The 22,614-nt window shown below is 38.3% G+C and overlaps 2 protein-coding genes across 2 annotated transcripts; one reads left to right on the top strand and one right to left on the bottom strand.

The window, feature by feature from the left end:
- The first annotated feature begins 11 nt into the window (after positions 1-11).
- LOC111234748 (scavenger receptor cysteine-rich type 1 protein M130-like) lies at positions 12-10,942 on the top strand. Its single transcript, XM_022762930.1, has 15 exons — positions 12-45; positions 282-436; positions 971-1,124; positions 1,407-1,709; positions 3,027-3,341; positions 4,116-4,415; positions 4,791-5,093; positions 5,677-5,973; positions 7,086-7,358; positions 8,141-8,322; positions 8,458-8,560; positions 8,756-8,911; positions 9,628-9,723; positions 10,392-10,562; positions 10,666-10,942. The coding sequence occupies exons 2-15, from the start codon at positions 302-304 to the stop codon at positions 10,851-10,853; spliced, it is 2,976 nt and encodes a 991-aa protein (XP_022618651.1). The 5' UTR covers positions 12-45; positions 282-301; the 3' UTR covers positions 10,854-10,942.
- Positions 10,943-18,713: 7,771 nt separating this feature from the next.
- On the bottom strand, positions 18,714-22,306 carry LOC111234729 (serine/threonine-protein kinase SBK1-like). Its single transcript, XM_022762905.1, has 3 exons — positions 22,144-22,306; positions 21,244-21,446; positions 18,714-19,325 (listed from the first exon to the last, which is right to left on the bottom strand). The coding sequence occupies exons 1-3, from the start codon at positions 22,304-22,306 to the stop codon at positions 18,714-18,716; spliced, it is 978 nt and encodes a 325-aa protein (XP_022618626.1).
- Positions 22,307-22,614: the final 308 nt, after the last annotated feature.

Below are 22,614 nucleotides of genomic sequence, written 5' to 3'. Positions count from 1 at the left end.
CCTTTTCCAGCCTGGATGCCAATGGCACACAGCTGACATGCTTAGGTAATTCAACTAATTAATATTCAACCACCTCATTTCCACAAACGAGCTCAAAGCAACCACTTTGTTTTTGTGTTTTGACAACTTTTCATATATATATTATTTTTTCAAATGAAAATATATAAATCAAAGGAGAGAAACTTTCAAACCACATAAAACCAGTTTTGTTCACCTTCTTGAGCCCCTTGAAAATTTAAATCATGACATCAAAATCACTTTCCTCTTTCTGCTCTCCACAGACAAAGTTAAGGTTGTACTGATGGATGGTAAGAATCCCAGCAAGTGCTATGGTGCGGTTCATATTGACGTGAATGGTGAGCGTCTCCCTGTGTGTGGCTCTACCTGGACCATGAAGGAAGCTGAAGTGGTCTGCAAGGAGCTAAACTGTGGGAAAGTGAGTTTTCAGTGTCAGCTTCCAGTATCAGCATTGAAATAAGGTTTTATTTAATGTGAGCCTGTGCAACTTTATGAGGAGCAGCCACTGTTGCTGCTTGTTACAATTACGGGATAATGCTAAATGCAAGAATATCAGTAGCACAAGTAGAAAAGAGTCTCCCCTTATTTCTTCACATAGAAGGTGGGAAGCTGCAAGTATGCTGTGTTTATCAATCCATTTTTTCATTTATAAGACTTTTATCTTTCTTGACTTTTTTCACTTTAAATGTCTAAGGGAATAGTTTGGGACTTTGTGAAATACGCACGTTCACATTCTTGTTGAAGCAGTTTAGCTTAGCATAAGGACCAAAAACAGGGAGAACTTCCTCTGTCTAGATATGAAAAGAAATCCCCCAGCTTCCCTTAAGAAGCTATTATTAGTATTAGTATGAGTATTATGTTAGTGTCGTGTAACTTACTGTATCACTCAGAGTTTTCTGTCTGGTAAAAATGAATGGTATGATTCACTCAGAGTATACATGCTTTCTTCTAGGTGATTAAACATAGTAAAGATCAGAAGACTAATGAACGAGGGGCAATGACCAATGTGAATTGCTTAGGCAGTGAGTCCTCACTGTGGCACTGTCGGGCCAGGCGTAACAGCAGCGCTGTCATGTGTTCAGAAAAGGCTTCTGTCATCTGTGCAGGTGAGATATGGCAGTGATCATAGAGTGATAGTCTCTTCCTGATATCTGAATGACAATTTTGGCTTTTTAGATATTGGAGAGATAGAGAATTTCCCATTTCATTGATTCATATCAAGAAAAACATTATTATTTTGACATTATGGTGGAATTAAAAAATGTGATTCTGTTGCAGTGTATGTAGAATTTCTGCACAAATGCATGTAGTAAGATATTTTTCATCATTACTATTATTATTTTGTATGTGTGTGCATGTTTGACAGTTCTGTTGTTGTCATGGTACAGATAGTATAAGCGTGAGATTGAAGGACGGTCCTGGAAGATGTGCTGGGAGAGTGGAGATCCAGTATGAGGGCGAATGGAGACAAGTTTCTAAAAATGAATGGGATGACAAATCAGATGTTGTCTGCAGACAACTTGGCTGTGGCAATAAAAGCAAACCTGAAACATTCATCAAGGGTCCAGATAATTTCCTCGCTAATACTGTGAAATGCAAGCCAGGTGCCTCAACCATATCTGACTGTTTGACAAATTCAGAGTCAAAGACCGCCCCCGGTCAGAGGGAGAACGTGGGAATAACCTGTGAGGGTGAGTTTGTTTCTGGTTTGTTAGTCTGTTTTGCCCTTAGACCTTCTCTTATTGTGTGTCATTGTCATCCGCCAATTCCATATCGTCAGTAACAGCAGAGAGTTGTGTATGAATGCACTCAAGTGAAGTCTTTAAAATTCAAATGGAAAGTGTCACAAAAAAGTCACAGCCTTTTTAATGCAACAACAAATATCTAAATACAACACTGTTATTATGTGAAATTTTACTCAATTTCCTATTCAGTAAGAATTTAATTTTTCTATTTTATTTTATTTTTGATTTTTGGCCACTTGGGGGCAACAGAACAAGCTGCAACTACAAACATATTATCACCTTATGAATTTGTTGTGTTGTATGTGTCAAACTGTTACAAGTGACTCGTCCAGCAGACACAGAGCAAATGTCTAGTCTCCTTTCAGCTCTTTAAATATCTGTCTCGTTAGCTGCTCAGGGCGTCACCACGTTCACCACGTTCACCACGTTCACCACGTTCACCACGTTCACCACGTTCAGAACATTTTCAGATTAATTTACTTTTTTCCCGCACTTTTTCACACCCATCAATCTACAGTCATTGAACCATAATGACAAAGTACAAACATGCTTTTAGAGCTGTTTTAAAAAATTAGCACATTTATTAAAATCAGGCGATAATTCTCTGTGGGTTTGCCACTTCAAGTGACGCCGTTCACAATCCTTATAGTCATTTGGTCCATTGTTCATATAATAAAATATTGAGTGCAGCTTTAATATTAACATGGTTTAAGGGAGTCACAGTCTAATACTGTTATTATGGATAAATTTTACTCTGTTGAATCTAAAGTAGTGTTAGTGGTATCAAACATTCATCATCGCTTTATTTGTTTTTATTTATTTATGTTTTTGTCTGGTTTCCGGTACACAGTTACACCCTTTGCAAAATCATTAACAATAATATTAATAACAACAACAACAACAACAACAACAACAACAACAATACTACTACTACTACTAATAATAATAATACATTTTATTTACCTTTATGTACAAGGCATAACAAAACAGAATAGAATAAAATATAATTGCATTGAACTCAAGTGTTGGAGTTAAACAGAATAAGCAAGTTTGAAAAGGGATTTGAAGAGAGTCAATATGGATGTCTTGTGAAAGTGAGTTTCACAGCTGAGGTGCAACACGGCTGACGGCCATAAATCCTCTGAAACTAAACAATATCAACAAACTTCGAGCCTATCCCAACATGCATTGTGAAGACAAGACATGCTGCTAGTCTATCACAGTCCTAATACTGTATATCTCTCTTTTTTATGTCCCTGTCAGAGCACAAGGTGGTATTTCTGAGCGGAGATGAGTCCATTCCCTGTTCTGGCAGGGTGGGGATACGGCACGACAGTAACGCCTACTGGCTCTCTGGCTCGAACAAGACATGGAACCAAGAATCTGCAAACATAGTGTGTCAGCAGATGAACTGTGGGACTGCATCCATCTTTACCCCCGTCCCTTCTACTGATATGCAGGCAAAATTTTGGGATAAATCTTACAAGTGCTCATCCAACGCCAAATCTCTGTTTGAATGTGAAACGAAGACACCGTCATCAGACCACAATGAGACCATTGCAAAAGTGACCTGTACAGGTAATGTGAGGTGGCGTTGAAACATATAAACTGATGATCATGATATTCATTTATTCCGTCACTGGTTGTCCTGTGATCCAGTTTGGAGAAATGATGTAATATACACTCCACTACACAAACTCACCTTAATGGTCATAGCTGCACCAGCAGCTGCTGGGATACCACAATTAACCCATACACAAATGAAATATATGTACATATATTAAGTAAAAACATATAAAGTACGTGCACATGATAAAATTTTACATGAAACTCATAGAAATTTATGCACGTAGACATGTGTTACATATCCATCCCAAAGCCTGTCAATATATGGTGATGCTATAAATATTAAAGATAGACTCATATGTTTAACATTAATAAGAAAAACATAATAAAATGTATTTTAAATGTAATTTAGATTTTAATGTAGGCCTATGTTGTTTTAACAAACTTTTATAAACTAGACTAAATCCATCATCTAGATATTTTTAATATTTGTACATATACAAATTTCACTTTTTTGTATTTTTAATTTATGTTATAAACTTACATCTTAACATGTGCAGAGGATGTGTATATGTGATAATAATATATCGCCTAATCAGTAACATCACTTTTGATATAAGCACATAAGGACTTATGCCATATATATATATATATATATATATATATATATATACTTACCTTAAACTGGTCTGAAGAATGCTTTAGTTGTGAAATAATCTACTGATGTGGGTCAGCAAACAACTTCCTCATCCCTTTTGCTATTTGCTTGTTTGGTTGCCTCAACAGGAACAATCACACTGAGCCTGACAAAGACGTGTTGGGGACATGTCATCGCCAATATGAGTGGGAGGAGCGGAGGTGTGTGTGGCGACTCCTGGAAACAGGAGTATTCTGAGATGCTGTGTAAAAGCCATGGCTGTGGGGACAAAGTCCTAAAGGCCATCAACCAGGCTGAAAATAAAGAGGTGCTCGTCAAGAGTTTGCACACTACAAATCTGGTTACTGACCTGACCCAGAGCAACTTCGTACTGAATGATGACAAGGATAACACCTGCAACCGAAACCCAGCCTATGTCATTTGTTCAGGTAATGGATTGATTTTAAAGGATCTGTATGTTGAGAAATGTTCAATGTTAAAAAGGTTCAAATTTTGCGTGTTCATAACAATTAGAGTGTTACGATTATCCATTTGGTCAACTGGAACAAGAACATCTTTCTCTCTCTCGCTCTCTCTCTTTTAATTTTCCTTTATTGGTGAGATAACACAACAAAAACAACAGTGACACGAAGGATACCTAGGACATAATTGACAGACATGAAGAAGAAGAACATACAATATATAAGAATATAAAAAACAGTACAAAATAATATGATAATAGTGTAATCACTAATCAGTAGTCTAAATAAGTTTTTGGTGATCTACGAGATTCTAACTTTGTATCTTTCATTGTTTTGTTGCAGGTAGTGTCAAGCCCAGATTTAGTTCTACCAGGGACAAATGTGTGGGAAATGTGGAGGTTTTTTATGAAGGCAAGTGGCTCCCGGTGTGCGAGAGCGCTCTTGAAAAAGAAGATGTACGACACACCATCTGTGAGCAGCTGGGATGTGGTCGGGCTGTCGATAAGATTCCCCACTTTGGACCCAAACCAACAGAGAGTAATGTGATTTCACAACTACAGTGTAATGGTGCAAAGTCATTATCAGAATGTAGTATCACTTCAGATCAAGACAATTCCTGCAAGCCTGTTGGCCTCAACTGCACCGGTGCGTGTAATGATCTTCTCTCTTCTTCATTATCCATTTATTCTGTCCCCACTCTAGCATCTAGCATGTTGTCTTGAAATTAAAGGATTACGCAAAGAAACAAAAAGGGACAAGACAAGATTTTGATAAAGAAATAACATGTAAGGGTTATAGGCAATTTTCAGCTTCAGTTTTTCCTCTTGCATCTGAGACCTTCCTATAAAGACATAGTCTGTTAATAAAATATCTTTTTTCACTTTCTTGATGAGAGTTAGATGAGAAGATTGATACCACCTCCATAACAGTAAGACAGATATGAAGCTACCACGGTGGGATGCAGTGGGAAAAGGTCTGCCTTGATTAATCCGGTTAAAAACAAAGTGCAGCTTCATGATGTAAAGATATGAAAGTGTTATTGATTTTCTTATCTAACTCTCAGCAAGAAATCAAATCAGTTCCACTGATGCCTTTAACATTAGTGAAAACCTTAAGGTAATTTTATTTGCCCAACATGACAAGACATGAGTTTCTGCTAACACCATCAGGTTTTGTGAGTTTTGCATTTCTTGGATCTCGTCTCACTTGTTCCTGCTGTTTATCTTAGGCTGGAGAAAGATGTGGGTCAGCGGTACCTGTCGTGGACCTGTGTCTGTTCTCTCCAATGGAAAACATCATGCCGTGTCCTCTGAAGGCTGGACACCCATTGAAGGGAATAGCCTTTGCGACGATCTGAACTGTGGCAGCTACAAGTCGAAAATTGACGTCGACAGTAACAATAAGGATTTTTGGAACAGAAGCTTCAATTGTCCAGATGTACCGAAACCAGAAAACATCTGGGAGTGTGAAAATAATGAAACCCTAGACTCACGCGAGAAGAAACAGCTCTTTATTAACTGTGAAGGTAAATGTTATTTTTGCAGGATTTCTGTGATTATAGAACCTCTGCAGTTGCATCGGAAACCTCTTGAAAGTGAGACATGCCACCAACAGTGTGCAAAAAAATACTATTTTCACAAATACAGTAAATAACCTACTTCACAATCGTTTTTGTTGGCCATTAAAGGAAGAGTTAGAGGAGAAGATACCTCTGTCCTGTTGGTCCATTGAAGTGATAGTTCGGGTTATTTGACGTGGAGTTGTGAGAGGTACTTATCCAGTCATGTACTTGTCAGTGTATTACCTGCAGTAGATTCAGATCAGTGTGCTGCTCTTTCCACCTGCTTCAAACGTTCATCAGGCTAGGCTAAGCTAACCTGTACTTTAGTGTACCGACATGCAAGTGGTGTCGATTTTGCTGTCTAACTCTTGTGAGGACAGTTCAAAGTATTCCCTAAAATCCCAATGTATTTCTTTCAAATTACAGATTACTGCATATAGTAGATCTTAGCTGATCCCGAGCTTGGAGCAGCTAGCTGGTATAGGCTATGTCTAATAAACAAGTATAAGTTAATGTACTAGAGGAGTTCTATGAGCAGTTGACTTGACTAAAATTAATTACGATTTATGCTGGAATAGTTCTTTTTCTTCTTCATTGCTGATATTGCAAAGTGGAATTTTCTTAGCTGGAATAAGAAAAAACTGTATAATTACTTCAAAATAGACCAAAGCATGAGTAGAATGTGTAGTTTGTACAGGTTTTCGCATGAAGTGCGCTCTCTTCCTCTGTGAGCAGTTGTGTGCCTTTGCGTGGTGTGGCATGTTTACTCCTCGGGATTTTCTGTATTTCAAAGTACAGACAAAGGGTCAGCGTCACAATGACTTTGCTAATGAGGATTAATATGTAAAATTCTTTCTCCCCCAGAGACACATATTGTGTCACTCCTCAATTTTTCGCTGTTAACAAATGCTGTTAGTCACATTTTAATAGCTGCTGATATACACTCACAGAGTGTTCACCATTCAGTGTTAATGTAACTCGGTCATGAACTCGGTATACTGTGTCATATTTAGTCATTTATTTAGTCATATTTACTGCTCTTTTAATATTTGATCTTTTATTTCTTTCTTTCCTAGAGTCCGTGGTCACCCTGTCACAAAATTGTCTAGGTGTAGTGAGAATTAATAAATTGGAAGTGTGCAGCAGTAGCTGGACTGAAGACTATTCACACATGATTTGCCAAGAAAAGGACTGTAGCAACGCTATTTTAAGAAAGGGGATCTTCACCAATCCTAAGCCAAATACTCAGTACAACCATGTCCGCTGCAGTTCCAACCACCACAGACTTAGCCAGTGCATGACAGTCAAGGGAAAGTGCGATGGACAAGTGGTGTCTGTTGCCTGTATTGGTAAGTGTGTGTATGTGCTTACTGTACCATCAAAGATGCAGAGTTTCCATCTAACTCTCCTGTCGCCTTGTCTGAACAAATGTCATTATATTATTTCAAATGGAAAATAATGTGTCACAAAGGAGCTAAAGTCAGTTCACCAAGTTTTAGCACTTTTAGCATGTTTTAAGCATTAAATATCTGCTTTGAGCCAGTCATTTTTATTCATTATATTTTATCAGAACATAAAAAATTCACATGATTACTCATTTAATTTAAAACAATTCCCTTCTTCTGTTGATGCTTACAATATTTTGTGAGTACATTTTTAATTTTCTGTCTTTGTAAATGACAGCAGCTCAAGAGTTTATGAATTTCCTGTTTAATGGGTATTAAAGAAATAGGAACACAAACTCTTTGCTTTGATACAATTGAATGTCATTTTTGGCCAGGAGACAATTACCCTAGCTTAGCATAAAGACAGGTAGCCTAGCAAGCTGTGTCCAAAGTTAGAAAATAAGGCACCTCCATAGCTTACAAATAAACATCTTTTATCTTGTATGTTTATTCAATGGGAAAAACAAAGGTTAAAACTGTAATTTGTCATTTTTACTCTTTGATTTTGATACCTTGGACCTTTAATTGTTTCCCCCTAATCCCTGTGTTTATGCTAAGCTAGCTTCATCTTCATATTCAGCAGACATATGTGAGGGTGTTATGGATATTCTCATCTGATTCTCATCAACAAAGATGAATTATTAATTTTATTCATTCATTTATTTTTGGATTTTTTTTCTTTACAGCAAATGTCGAGTTCAACACCACAGAAAAATGTGGAGGTGAAATTCGAGTCTTCGATGGAAATAGCTGGGAAAAAATTTGTCCGCTGGGCAATCTTCGCCCAGTTTTTTTGGACAAGCTATGTAATAAGCTTGGATGTGGTGGTTACATAGACCAAATACGAAGAATTAAGAACAAGAATGAGGTAAATATTTGTATTTCACTTTTTTGTCTTGTTTTGGCAAAGTCACCCTCAGTCTCATAAGCTTTTCTGTTTTTGCCTTGTGTTCTCTTTATAAGTCATTCAATCCTTGTTTTTATCTGCTTAAATTTGATCAAGCGCTTGAATTTGGGACTGAATTGCACATCCAATCACATGGACATCAAGCACTGTGTCGTCTCACGGACTTGTACGGACAGACCAGCTCAGATCTACTGTACAGGTAACTGAACCATGAATCCTTTCCCAATGAGTCGTGCTGCTTCCCAGAAATATTCATTCAGTTGCTTTGCATAGGAATCATCTTTTTGTATTCTGTAAATTTGAACTAATTTTATCTAAAACCAACCGCTGCTTTGATTAACATGGGTCAGAGAGACAAAATTAATTAACAGTCCCACTTTGTGTTTGATTTCAGGTTACTCAACGCCAGCCCCACCGACTGAGCCCCCCCCAACCAACAAAGTGCCCATTATCGTGGGAGTAGTATTGTCTTTGGTTCTGTTGATACTGATTATTGTATTTGTGCGAATTTGCATCGTCAAGAAGTACAAGAATGACAAGAACATCCGGCGTGAGTATCTTATTCTATTGCACCCATCCTCTGCCGGTTGTTATTGCTGCACTTGCAGTTACATACTGGTTGGTAAAAGGCATACCATTCAATTAGAGCTCGACTGAAAACAAAATCAATCAATCAATGATCCTGATCATCCCAGTGCAATGAAATGCAGTGAGCCATCTGGCCACACGAGGCCAGTCTTTCTGCATGCAGACTTCATTCTGATTTCTCTATGCTCCATGTGACCACTAAAAATTATGGTATCACATATGCTTTTTTCTTTTTTTTTTTAATTATTATTATCAGCATTTATATCTCAACTCACCTGGTAGAGTCCATACCACATGTCAAGGTTAAGTCCCAGGTTAATTTGCTGCATATCATCCTCTACAATGTCTCTGCTTACATTTACATTTACTGAACTGGCAGACGCTTTTATCTGAAGTGACTTACAAGTGTTAGTTACATAACATAATACATATATATATATATATATATATATATACAGTATATATATAAATTTAGATTTAAATAGAAGTTCATCAGTTCTGCCCACCAATGCTTACTTCAAAGCAGATACAAGTAGAATTGGAGTATAAATCTTTAAAAGCTTTGTAATATGTGCATGTGTTGTGCTCCATCTGTTTTTCCGTGCTGTTCCCTACTGCATCAGTATGAGACAGTTGTTTTTCATCTCGCAGTAAATGTCTAATCCTGTTTTTATGTAGCGACGATGCTGTCAAGAAATGACTTAGAGTTTGAAAGTGGTGAGTATGAGGACGTCCCGAGCAAAGAAAATGAAATGGAAGAGTTCGGTCGTGGCAGTGAGTTCAAAATATATTCATTAATTATTTTATTTTATTTTATTTCTCTTATTTTATATGGTACGTTTATATTTTATTTTACATATTATAGTATCATATATCATATTATTATCTGATTCCTATGATATATACTTAATATTATTGTATTATTACTGTATAGCATGTGTATATTACATGTACTGCACATATATTAAGATAACATTATGTACTTTATTATTATGTTTATTGTACTTATTATTTACACCTATTTCTATATATACTATTATATTTTTAGTATATACTAGATAAATATTTGCACACTTCACTTATATAGTCTAATGTATTTTAATGTATGTAATCTACATTACTTGTCACCTCTCTATAATTATAAATTTCTAATCTATAATTATAAATCAAATATAAATTAATTATTTATTTCAACAGTTCTCTATCTCTTTTCCTACCTCTCAGTCTGTCTTTGTGCTGTGGATAAATAAAGTCTTATTTTAGTATTTAAATTTAACTTCCAAGTAAAAATAAGCCCTGACTTTGAATAAGTGGAATATGGTAAGAATAGTTCTGAGTTTATTTTATTGGTTTTATGTTTTCATTGTGGAGATGCAGTGCATTTTTATTTCATTTTAAGTCAGTGTGAAAGTATTTGTGTTGTGTTGCTGTTGTTCATGCAGGATTCAGATCAGAGGCTGAATTCATCACAGAGAACGACGCACGGAGCACTTCCTCCTTTTCTTACGATGATATTGATGAAGCAGAGGCTGAGCCCCTGCACTCTCACGCCACCACTGCTGGTGCCTCAAGAGACAAAAACATCCAGCAAGATACCCTCAATCAAAGCGATGGAAAGTTTCAATCACATCATGCAATACCTTCTCACTAAATTCTCACATTGTCAGTAATCAGACTAACTCAAATTTAACATACAACTGTTTTTCACGCTAACAGATGGGGTGACCTATGAGGTGGAAGACCCACAGGAGAATTATGACGACATTGAAGCCAGTCCTGAAATCACACAAACTAAAGCTGAAGTCCACGACAGCCTCGTAACCGCACCTGAAAGCAACACAGTGGCACCTCCAGCATTGGTGCAGGAGGATGGGGACTACCTAGTGCCGAACCAAGATGGGTGAGCCAAAACTGTGTTTAAGACCTGCTGAAATAAAATCCAATCTGGCAAAGTGGATCACCCCAAAACCCAGCTCCCTTTCACTCTGACTGAAATGGATACTATAAACCTAAACCTATACTAAAAAAAAAAGATATTATTATTATTATTATTATTAGAATTATGCATTTTTAATGTGAATACAGATCATTTTTATATCAGACCAGATTGTACAGTTTAGGAGCAAAAAGAGCATGTTTCAGTCAGAAATCGTAATCTGATTGTGAACTGCTCACCAGTGTAGATAAAGTTAGCTTTAGCTCTTATTTTACATAAGCATGTATTATTGAATGTACAAAATGTGTGCCTGCCATCATACTATATCACAAGTGAGGAAAATGAGCACTTACGTTTTGTTTTTGTTCAAATGTACAAAATTCAAAGGTGTGATTTCAGCGTTATATCTTATCTTTTGGTTTAAAACCTTCATCCTACGGCAGATTTTATAGCTTGTTTTAAAATGTGTTCAGTGTGATTCCTTGATTCAACATACAGATCATGTGTACACGGCAGTTAGGCTTCTTGTATTTCTGCACTATACTATGAGAGATTATTTTTGGATAGCATGGATAGCAACGCTGAAATTAATGTTACATGAGTCATACTCCTTGTATCAGCTGATACAGTAAACTCAGGTCATATTGTTGTATTGTACATGTGTAAATTCTATGTTTTCAGTTTTAGAGGTTTAATAAGAATTTATAAAATTGAGATTTCACTGTCATATTTCTGCTTTTTTGATACCACTCTCACGTCTGTAAATATGAAGCTACAGCCAGCAGCTGGTTAGCTTAGCCTAGCATAAAGACAGGAAACAGAGCTCAACAAACCATAGAGAGTTATAGTGAGTTATAGTGTTAATTACTGACCTTTAGAGGTGCTGCTAGGTGGCTTTTGTTATTTTTGGACAGAACCAGGATAGCTGTTTCTCTCTGCTTCCAGTCTTAATGCTAAAATAAACTACCTGACTTGAAGGCTCCACCTTCACAGAGTGAATTATAAGCTACTTGACATTACTAGACATTTTGTACAAGAAACGGTCAGAACTGTAATCACAATGTAGCTGCCAAGTAAAGTCTTTAAAAGGTCCCACATTGTAGAAAGGGAGATTTCCAATACTCCAAATAATTCACTGTTTAAAGTGTAAATTATGGGACCTTTCATTTTACTCATCTGGTCAAAAAATAAAAAAATAAAATAAAAAGAAGGAAAAGAAAAAAAGGTTTGGTAAACTTCTGTATGATCTCTTTCTCTTGTTGTATTATGTACTTTCAGTTTTTCCTGATTCTTGAAAAATTGCTGTATCTCCTGCTGCTTCATGTTACAGTTCACAGTTAAATCAGTGAATCAGTTGCAGTATCTTCTGGCACTGGAGCCATGACTGACACCACTGTAATAAAGAAACCTTTAGAATAAACATGTTCAACATGAATAGCCTTGTGTGTTAACCGCAGTTTTGTACAAGAACAATATTAAATTCTTTATCAAGACTTTTTGTTTGCTCTGTTGTTCAGACTTTTAGGTTTTGTCCTCTACTTGCAGCTAATGAAACCTCCGAGACTCCCGGGTTTTGGAAATGGCTCAGATGTTGAGTATCAAACTGTATGTTATGTGTCGTATATAGTTTGATACACAGCACAATAAGCCGTTTATTCCACAAAGCATCGTTTGTAGTGTGACTCAAGTTTGCCGCTGGTCTTCTCTTTAACAATGCAATCATGTTTTTATACATCTTTTAAATTTGTTTATTCATTTATTTATGTTAATGTTTTGATTTTTCCAAACAGTTTTTTCTCAAAACCTTTCATCCCTGTGCACTTTAATATTCTCTATAATCACTTAAACATTTCCCTGTGGTCAAGACATGTGAGAGCAGCTGCCCGCTACAAATGTTAACATGAGTAAGGCCATTCGCAAAGGACCGACAGACATGCTAGTGCTGCTTTTAAGAGATTGACAGATCTGCTAGAGCCTCACATGTTTAGTCAGGAGTTAGCCAAGGGGCCAGTGAGATCACGGAGCCAGCGATACACCCGAAGGGACTAATTTGTAAGCAGCAGCCCTCGTCTGATATGTAAACATCACACCCAGCCTCGCTGTAAGGGGGCCTTGCTGGGGGGGTGAAGCTGAAATAGATACAAAGGAGACATAGTGATCTGTGCGGGAAAGAGATGACGTTTTAACGTTCATCCTGTCTCAGGTGCCACTTCTCTACAGCCAAAGGATCATACTGGATTTGTAGTTGTTGAGTTAATTAACCTTAAATCATGTTTACTGTTTCTTTTCCCCAAGGAAACCATTGTTTTTAGCCATGCTAGTGGTGTCGTACTGTGAATTCTGTGAATTTTGGGGGTGAAGGTTAAGCCTATTCTTTGTGCTTTGTAGTTTCATGGTGATTTCAATGCAAAATCCTCTCGAAATTCTGCTCTCTTACTGTCCTGCCACCATAATCCGGATCACAGGATTGAACTTGATAAAATGTAAAAGTGTTTTTCTGCCCTTTTATTTTTTCCCTGGTTTTGCCTCTCATGAGCTTGTTGAGGTTGTGGGCTCTACACATCCTGAAAGGTGGACCTACAGATACTACCCATGGCTGAAAAAAGGTACTGCACCTTTTTTGCACATTTTTAGGTAAAAAATGTAATATATTTTTATTTTTATTTTAAGTCAATACTCTCCTTAAAAGCTACTAGTATCAAACATAAGATAAGACAGTTAAAGCACAGAACTCTAAAGATGTAAATACATTAACCGTCATAAATGTCTCCATCAAGGAAACTGATCATGACTGTGCATTGAAATAGAGGTTCATCTTTTATTTATTTATTCATTCATACCACCATTATTATGAATGTTTGTAAATTTCATTGTGTAATTTCCATATATGTAATATGTACATATGAAGTAAAATCATATATGTATATATGGCCGATGTATGTAAAAAAATTACATATGGCGTCTGTTAGAAATTGGGTCAATTTCATATAATGACACATACTGTATGTCTAGCTAATACAAACGTATGTTTATGTATGAATGCTTATATTCCAGACGTATGTTACACACATATACTATATCATCCCAAAGCCTGTCAATACATGTTGATATTATAGAGATATAGATAGAATGATAAAGAAATAATGTATAAGAAAATTTATCAGAAATTAAACTTGCCTTTTACTTTGGACATTTCATAGAAACGTATATCTTCAGATATCCAGAGGATGTATGTGACAATAATAAATCTCCTTATAGGTGACATATATCTCTCTTGATATAGGGGCATATACATGATATATTACATTTGTGTATGAGCGGTGCCAGAAGATGAATCCTAGTTACTGTGGTGATCCCCTGACTGTTCCTCTAGCGCCTCCATGACGTTGACATTTGCAGTTTTCAACTATTGGATGGATTGTCATGAAATTTAGTAAAGTCGACCATGTCTCCCTCAGGAGGAGCTGTAATAACTTGGGTGAGGCCTTAACGTTTTTATATATATGAGAAATAAATATATATAATATCTACAAAACTAATGACATTCCCATCAGCTTCAAATGTAATTTGTGTTTAGTGCTAACCAGCAAGAATTAGCATGATTACATACTGAATGAAGACCTGCATCACAGAAAATCCAGCATGGATTTTTGAGTGTGCATATATTCTACCTTTCACATGATCTTTGCCTTTGTTTTCTCAATATAGTATCAATATCTACTTACTGACGCTTATGTACTTAAGTTAATCCACTGCTGTTAACATTGTGCTCTGTTTTAGTTCCAGTGTTGTGTTACTGACAAATCAGCTCATAGTAGCTGCTGAAATCTATTAATTAGCATTATTATGTAAAGTGTCACAGATGATCAGGGACAATAAAGTCAATCAGGATATTAGCTCCTTCTTCATAGAGGATCCTTTGACACGGCTTTATCTTATGTGAATGGCAGTTTTAGTTTTAATCATATTTTCAGACTATTCCGGGACCTTTGCTCAAATGTCAGTAACGTTATGTTTCACGTATCCTGACCTGTCTCCTCTCCTGGCTGCGGGTCTCATGATCCTAATTAGTGGAAATGCAGATTATGGTTGAGAAAAGTTTCTTCAGCTGCCTGACACTGACTTTTTATGGAGGTAACTGACAGACGAGCCGTCAGCCGAGAGAAAGGCCCCAGTTGTGGTGATTTTCCATCACAGAGTGGTTTTATTAATAGTGCTCCTGCATGTACGGTGCCATCCAGAAGGCTTGGCTATCTTGTCCATGGCTAACTCTCTCTCTCTTTTCTCTCTTTGTGTGTGTGCGTGTGTGTGTGTGTGTGTGTGTGTGTGTGTCCGTTCATAACAGTAACACATCATATTATGAAGATCTCCTCTGAAATGACAAATAGAAAATCATGTTGTGACTGTGTGAGATATCAGACTCATGAAAGCACTAAAGCAGCATAAATACTGAATTAAATTAATTAAACATGTTAATTACATCCTCAAGTGACGGTCTGATTGTATTAAAAGTTGAGGAGTTCATCAGAAACCTGGATAATGTTGAAAATCATACGCGCAGACATAAATAAACTGATAACTTTTGTTCCATGTGAACACTATACCCTAAATCTGATCAAAACCAGCAAAAGACTAATGTGCATGTAAATGCATTCACTAAGGACTACATGTTGTTGATAATAACAGAGCAGCTGACTGACGTTGAATGAAGAAGGAACAAAATATATATCATTACATTGTTTGGCTATGAGCAGATCAGAGACCTAGATAGTGTTTCTCAAACTTTCTTTTGACTGACATGCCCCCACAGCTCGGGTAGATGGGTTCAAGTAGCACTTTAATAACTGACAACAACTTATGAAACTGATCCAGAAAAGAGGCCGTGGTGGATCCATGGCTGCTCATGTGACTCCTAACAAGACACAGTGATCCTGGACTTGGCTTCAGCAAGTTTGATCAAGTTTATATTTATACTACTTCATACTACTGTCACCTCTGTTTATCCCTCACTGTGATTTTACTGTAGCTTAGCTTCCTACATAGTTTGCACACAGGGAGTGTTAGGGTGTAACATGTTTGTGGCAAACTGAGGTGTATATATTTGAATATGTGCAAAGGCTTTAGACACTGTAAGTGATTCGATTCTTGTCCATCATGCATTAGTACTGTCAGGGAGGGGCAGAATAACAACGACTCCAAACACACAAGCAAAGTGATAAAGATTCAGACTACTAGAAGTGTTTATGATGTTATTGTGTATTGGTCTTAACTAATCCATGAAGGAGACCTGATCCTCAGTTCAACTCAATTTGCTGCATGTAATTCTCCTAGTCTCTCCCTGTCTGTCTCTCCTGGTTCTATTTAATAAAAGCAATAAAATGGTATAAAAAAAATAAATTATTTATATACGTTTCCAACAAGTATACCTGGCCTGGGACACCAACGGCCCTGTTTACAAAGACGTGTGCATCCATCTTTTACAGTGCGTGATGATTTACTCGTGTGTACTTGAAGTCCTCCAGAAACGTGACAGCCGTTTAGATAAGACCATGACCACAGTGCCTCTCCTGAGAGCACACAACCATCTTTATTTGACGTGCAACGGAAATCATGTGCTGATAAGACTAGACTTCTTGGAAATTATACTAATCTCTTTCGTCTAACATTAAGAGTTTGCACTGTTAGGTTCAACAGGAAAGCACAATCTCTCACGCTTGTGCAAAACTTAAAAAAAAAAAATCTGCGTTCTGAAGGTTAGAAAAATTAAATATTGTGTTTTATTTTTATTTTTTTTCGAAAGGCTAAACCTTAAAAATCAATCACATTAATATACTGGCTTTAACACCTTATTACACAGAACCGGCATGCAAAACATTATTTTAATCTTTCTAAACACAGGCTCTGTTATGTGTGTGAACACCAGCACAGATAGTTTGTGAGTCAAATGCCAACACAGGCTTTGCGGTTGGATTTGCCTTGGCTGTATTAGTGTCTGTAATATATTGTGTCAAGTCCAGGGGTCAGTGGAAAGATGACCCTGGTTAGTGTAATGCCCTAAATATGCTGTAAAGGATGATGGGGGGGTGGGGGTGGGGGGGCAAGCAGGTTCAGACTTTGAGCCAAGTTGGAGTCTGCCCTCCTCAGAGACTGACATGCTGGACAACAGCACGAAGTCTGTCAGTGGAGAACCAGCTGGACCAGAGATCTGAGTCGGGTCATGGAGCTGGCTTCGAAGAGGATAATATGTTTTCTGCCTGCGAGGGTGGCTGAAAAGAGAGTGGATGGATGCATAGGCTTTATTTGATTTTCCTTCTACATGCTTTCACGGCATGCCCATACATACAATGCTCTGTACAGTGATACATGATCTTTTAAAATCCACAAATAGGTGTCGTATAGTCGTGAGTTTGACTAAAGAAAAATGAAGAAACAAAAACAATAACAAAATAAAAAGACGCTTTCAATACGATAAAAGTTTGTCTTGGACAGTTCATGAATTGGAACGTTTAGCTTATAATTAATATACATGCATCCAGCATTTATATCAAATCTCAGACTGTAAGATTTGTTGCAGTTTAGGGCAAAATCTCTCAGTGAACTTGAGTTGACCTGCAAGGAAACAAGAGGACATGCTAATTCACACAAAAATAATAAATCCCATATGTCAAAGTTAATAATGTATATGACAATGATCTAAATGCAAACAAGCCACCGTTAAAACTCTAAGAACAACGTACACGTACTTAAAGAATGGTTGACCCAGTGACAACACTTAGTACAGACAACAAACAGTTCGTCCTTCGCTGTAAAAATGTCTAAACACAGAACTTTAAAATCACAGTATGAAAAATGTGATGGCTTCATATCCTGCACCACATCCGAATAATTAAAGCGTAGTAATTTCACACCACATGTACTGAACAGAGCAGGAGCTGAAACTGAAATATTCATTCATGAAATTCAAATTCAAAAAACATTTTTCTTTTATTTACTCATTTGAATAATTTAAATTACTTTTAAGTAATTATTCATTAGTTCAGAACCACTTAGTAAGCTACTTTCTCCGTCACCACAGACTTAATCATTTGTGAAAAAACACCATCTGTGGCGTCTTGTTTCTGTAACGTCCTTTTCTTTCTCAAACACTTTATTGAGGAGGATACAAGGGGAGAGAGAGGAGTGTGACAGAGGTTGTCAGCTGGAATCGAATCAGGGATATTGTTTACATTTTTTATGTCTGAATCATTTGGCTACCAGCACATCCCTGTTAAACTATCTTTTATATGGACACTGTATACATGACCATGCATGCTGGATATCAGGCTCTTTAAGGCCTTTAAAATAGACGCTGTGTCCCAACTCAGGGGCCACGTCCTTCGGAGGCAGTATGTGAAGACCGATGGCTGTCCGACTTTGAAGGCTCCTTCAGATGCAGCTTCTTTTACCAGGCAACAGAGGCTCCAACCAATCCCCGAGATTCATCGCGCGCCAGTAATGAAAATAATATGGCAGCAAACAACACTGACAGAGAGGAGGATTATACTTTTAAATGTAAGTATTAAGGTTTTCAGCTACAGTGCAACTGTTAAAATGAACGGCCTTAAAACCTCAAGTTTTGTTGTCAAGGTTGCTAGGCGATGGGAGCGGAAACCCTCTGTGAGCCGGACGGCTATGAAAGGCCACATGTTCATATGCAGATCCTGCCTGAATTGGGACACAACTATTGACTCAAATGCTACTAAGGCTTAAGGAAGCTATAGATTATGCAGTAATACAGGCTACAAGTCACTAAGCATTAGGACGTTCCTCCACCTTACTATGCCCAAGATTATTCTTTTTCTGTGGTTTGCTGCTGCTCGCTCTCAGGTGCCTTCTTCAGCCAGTCCTTCTCCACATAGGCTCTCACTTCCCCCACTGTACACCTCTTCCCTGCATCCAAATCCAGGAGCTTACCAAACATCTCCATGGCTTCTGGGGTGAACCTTTTCCACAGAGGAGGGACGTCCTCTTCAGTGTTGGGCCTCTCCTCCATTCTGCACCAGTCAGCAAACTCCTGGTAGAAGTCATCTGAGTCCATGCAGCGCTCCCAGGGGAAGTAGCCCGTGAGGATGCAGAAGATAACCACTCCAAAAGCCCAGGTGTCCAGGCTCGGCTCCACGCTAAGTGGAGGGGCAGACGCTTCTTGCTGACCCTCCTGCAGGGCCACGCTACAAAGCTCTGGGGCCATGTAGGGCAGGGTTCCTGTGATGAATCGTATCATGGTGCCTCTCTTCTGGGCCAGGCCAAAGTCTGCCAGCTTGACCTGGCAGCAATGACTGTCCAGCAGGAGGATGTTCTCAGGCTTGACGTCACGATGGACCAGACCATGGCTGTGGATGAACTCCAAAGCACTGGCGATCTGGAGGACACAGCGTTTTACCGAAGACTCTGGAATACCCACCTGAACAAATGAAAAATGGAGGACAGGTCATTTTGTGTCATTTGTCTAAGGTGCCAGAACAAAAAGTGAGGACATTCATCATCCCAAAGCACTGCATAAAGAAAGATTGTGAGCATGTTAGCATGTTCATATTAGCATCCAGCTGTTCTTAGCCCCATATGTGCCCTCTGCACTTCGTACGCTCCATGACTTCATCACAGGCTTCTCGTACAAATCCTATGCAGGAAACAGTAGTGGTTTGCATGGACCCACTCCTCTCTTCTATTGTTGTACGAGCTGATATACGTGACATTTGAGATTTATACCAACATGGTGTCCCAGAAAAGCCGGCAGCGTCTCTTTTGTCTCAGAATATAATTTCCTTCGAGTACGTTCTCACGTTCTCTTTTATCTGCTGGTTTCAATGTCTCAAGGTCCAACAGTAAAATGTAATATGAGGCACTGAAGAAAATTGAATCCATCCTCTGATTGTTCATAACTTCTTCATCAACAGTTTCTGTTTCTGCCATCATGTTCCCTCCTCAGACTCCCTTTAGCCAAATCAAAGGTCGCCCTCTGCCATCTTCCTCTAGGAGGAAAAGAAAAAGGTGCTTTATCTTATTGTTTACTAACGTACTGTTTCTGTTTTGTTTTTATCGACTTATTGTACTTTGTCTTTTCTTCTTGGTGTTGTATTTATGTGTCTTGTGTTTGAATGTGTGCTAAATGCATATATCATCTGCTGCATAGCGAACTGCCCTACAAATATAGTGATTGATTGATCTGGTCAGCAGGTGCATTACACTCTCCTTCACAGATTGGTGTGGTGGGTGTTAATGGGTTGATTTGAGCCTGTTGTTTCTAGGTAACTTCAGGCAAAATTGGTCATGTGACCACATACTTTTGAAGAGACACATCGATTTTACTCACCCTGTGATGAGGAGAAGCACATGGCAGAAGTGTTAAGCACTTTTAAGTTCACAGAACTATTTTTAGCTGTCCAGAGTCATTTTCTTCATGTTTGTGTTTGAACTAATACAGTCAAGTGTGAAGAAACATCTCACACGTGTAAGTGCTTTAGAAAGTTGCAATATGAGGTTATACTGTTAGCCTGACATTGGCTCTAAACTGCTGGATGACGTAAGTTTTTTAAATGGCGGGGGTGGGGTAATTTGAGCCAAAAGGTCTGGGGGAAGTTGAGCCAGTGGTGCTGATGATGGAAAGCCCATCTTCACAGTCACAGAGAACAGAGGTTCATATTCCCCTGCAGCATTGACGAGGTGGATGTTGAGTAGTAGCCCCCAGTTCTGCGAGCAGAACCGGAGTTCATTTTGTTCTTCATTTTAAACTTGGTTTTATTCTGAAAATATTAAAGAGGCCCTGTTGAAGAATTTGGTATTGAATTTATCGTACTTTGATGGAACAGGTGAAAATTTTCAGTTTTACTTTAGCATAGTTAATGGTACAAATTACCCACATGAGCCTCAACTTATTTTAGATCCAGAATGATTATTCCCAGAGATGCACCACATCCTGAATATATTTTACATATTTTAGTTGGAGATTTACAGTCATGCCATGACTACATCAAGTAAAAACTGGCTCAACTCACGCCGCTCTCCCCTACTGTAAATGCTTGTTAAATGGCAACATTTGCTGTGTTTGCTGAAAATGGACGAGATCTTGAACATAGTTTTTGGACAGTTAAGCTCGTACAGAGGAGAAGGGGCCATGAAGATGCTCTCATCCCGAGCAGACTGTACAACACTTGTGCAACCTTGAAAGATGAAAACAGCTGCAGGCTAACAGGTAAAAAGATAGAGTTTGTGTTTCCGTCATGGCGTTTGTGTTGAGAAGGTCACATACGGGGCTACGCTGTATCTAAATACCACCTCATAGACTCGGTCTCTTGGTCTTGTTTTGCCAGTGTTTGACTCACCTTTGGCTGGATGACAGCAAACAAGTCCCTCCCAATGACAAGCTCCTGTGCGAAGCAGTAGTGTTCATTAGACTGGAAGGCAATGCCAAAGAGGCCCACGATGCAGGGGTGGCAGGACAGGTGTAAGGAGATGCAGTACTCTCGCAGAAAGCCCTGCAGCTTAGTTGAGGCTTTGGGCATCACTTTCAAGGCCATGGGCGTCCCTGCAGACCACCCATACTTCACTTTAGCTATTAATAGCACTGATCATGCACACCTTGTTTGTCTAACAAAAGAATTGCAGATTTAAAAGTACCTATGATCACTTCAGTGATATTAAGCAGCTACTTGAAGTAATACTGTAATAATTATCTAATATACCATTGCATGGCTTTTCTATAACCTTCTCCCCCAGGTCACACCCCCCAAACTCCAGTGGTTTTCAAATTCAAACCCTGCAGAACTCCAGCCAGCCAGCCAGCCTCATGCTCTACATTCTGCTCTGTCCTTTGTCTACACCGACCCTGTCAACGCTCCGTGTTGGCTGGCTGTTCCCCTACGGCTCGCCTGAGGTTCCAGGTCAGATTAGAGGAGTGTCGTCTTATCTTAATTTTTTCAAGTAGTACTTTTCTCACCTCTCTCTCTCTCTCTGTTCACTGTGGCTGCTCTGTAAAGGTCCTCAGTTCTTCATTTACTTCCAGCTGCAACTTTGTCTTCTATGAATTATTGTCATGTACAACACATTTGCACTTTCTTGAAAGTTTCAGAAAGTCATTTCTTTTCAGAGACTGGAACGCTTGTTCATTTCAGTGCCCCTACACTAACTAATCAGCAATATTACAGTACAGTAGAAAGAAATTGATACCAATACCACATATTTTTCTCTGCTGTAAGAGATTAGATATGAAAGTGCAGTCTTACCCCTGAAGCGATGTGTGACCAGCAGCACTTTGCCGTATTTCCCTCTGCCAATCTCCTTGATGATGTTGAAGTGCTCCTGGATCTCCAGGTGGCCGAGGCTCTGAGCCGTCAGCTCCATCAGCTCATCGATCAGGCTGCCATCAGCGAGGCCCAGTTCAATCATCTCTGCTCACACAAGGACAGGAACAAAAAACAAACCAAAACTCTTTTAGGAGTGTGAACACCCGTATTAGACTGTCATCAGGTGCACACTAAATGGAATACACTGTACCGCAAAAAACAGGATTTCTGTATAGAATATCTTCTAAAGCTAACAAGACAAATCCCTACTTTTATTTATATTAAATAAAAATGTTAATAAACTATGTTAATATTTGCTCCAAAAACCTAAAACTTTGTCTCTGCCAGCTACTTTTTATACTTATCAAAAATATTCAGAGGGCTACGTTTTCAGATACAATTTTAATAACA

Source organism: Seriola dumerili, unplaced genomic scaffold (genome assembly GCF_002260705.1).
Source record: "Seriola dumerili isolate Sdu_G_001 unplaced genomic scaffold, Sdu_1.0 BDQW01000454.1, whole genome shotgun sequence".
NCBI lineage: Eukaryota > Metazoa > Chordata > Actinopteri > Carangiformes > Carangidae > Seriola > Seriola dumerili.
The sequence above is the reverse complement of the archived record's forward strand: the minus strand, read 5'-3'. Positions and strand labels throughout refer to the sequence as shown.

Bases quoted from the DNA above. Each gene is read 5' to 3' on its own strand.
- LOC111234748 (XM_022762930.1), top strand. From the start codon at position 302: ATGGATGGTAAGAATCCCAGCAAGTGCTATGGTGCGGTTCATATTGAC. The intron at 5,094-5,676 runs GTGCGTGTAATG...TGTTTATCTTAG, and splicing joins TGTTGGCCTCAACTGCACCG to GCTGGAGAAAGATGTGGGTC. The intron at 8,912-9,627 runs GTGAGTATCTTA...GTTTTTATGTAG, and splicing joins GAATGACAAGAACATCCGGC to CGACGATGCTGTCAAGAAAT.
- LOC111234729 (XM_022762905.1), bottom strand. From the start codon at position 22,306: ATGATTGAACTGGGCCTCGCTGATGGCAGCCTGATCGATGAGCTGATG. The intron at 21,447-22,143 runs GTAAGACTGCAC...GGTGGTCTGCAG, and splicing joins GGTCACACATCGCTTCAGGG to GGACGCCCATGGCCTTGAAA. The intron at 19,326-21,243 runs GTGAGTCAAACA...TCATTTGTTCAG, and splicing joins TTGCTGTCATCCAGCCAAAG to GTGGGTATTCCAGAGTCTTC.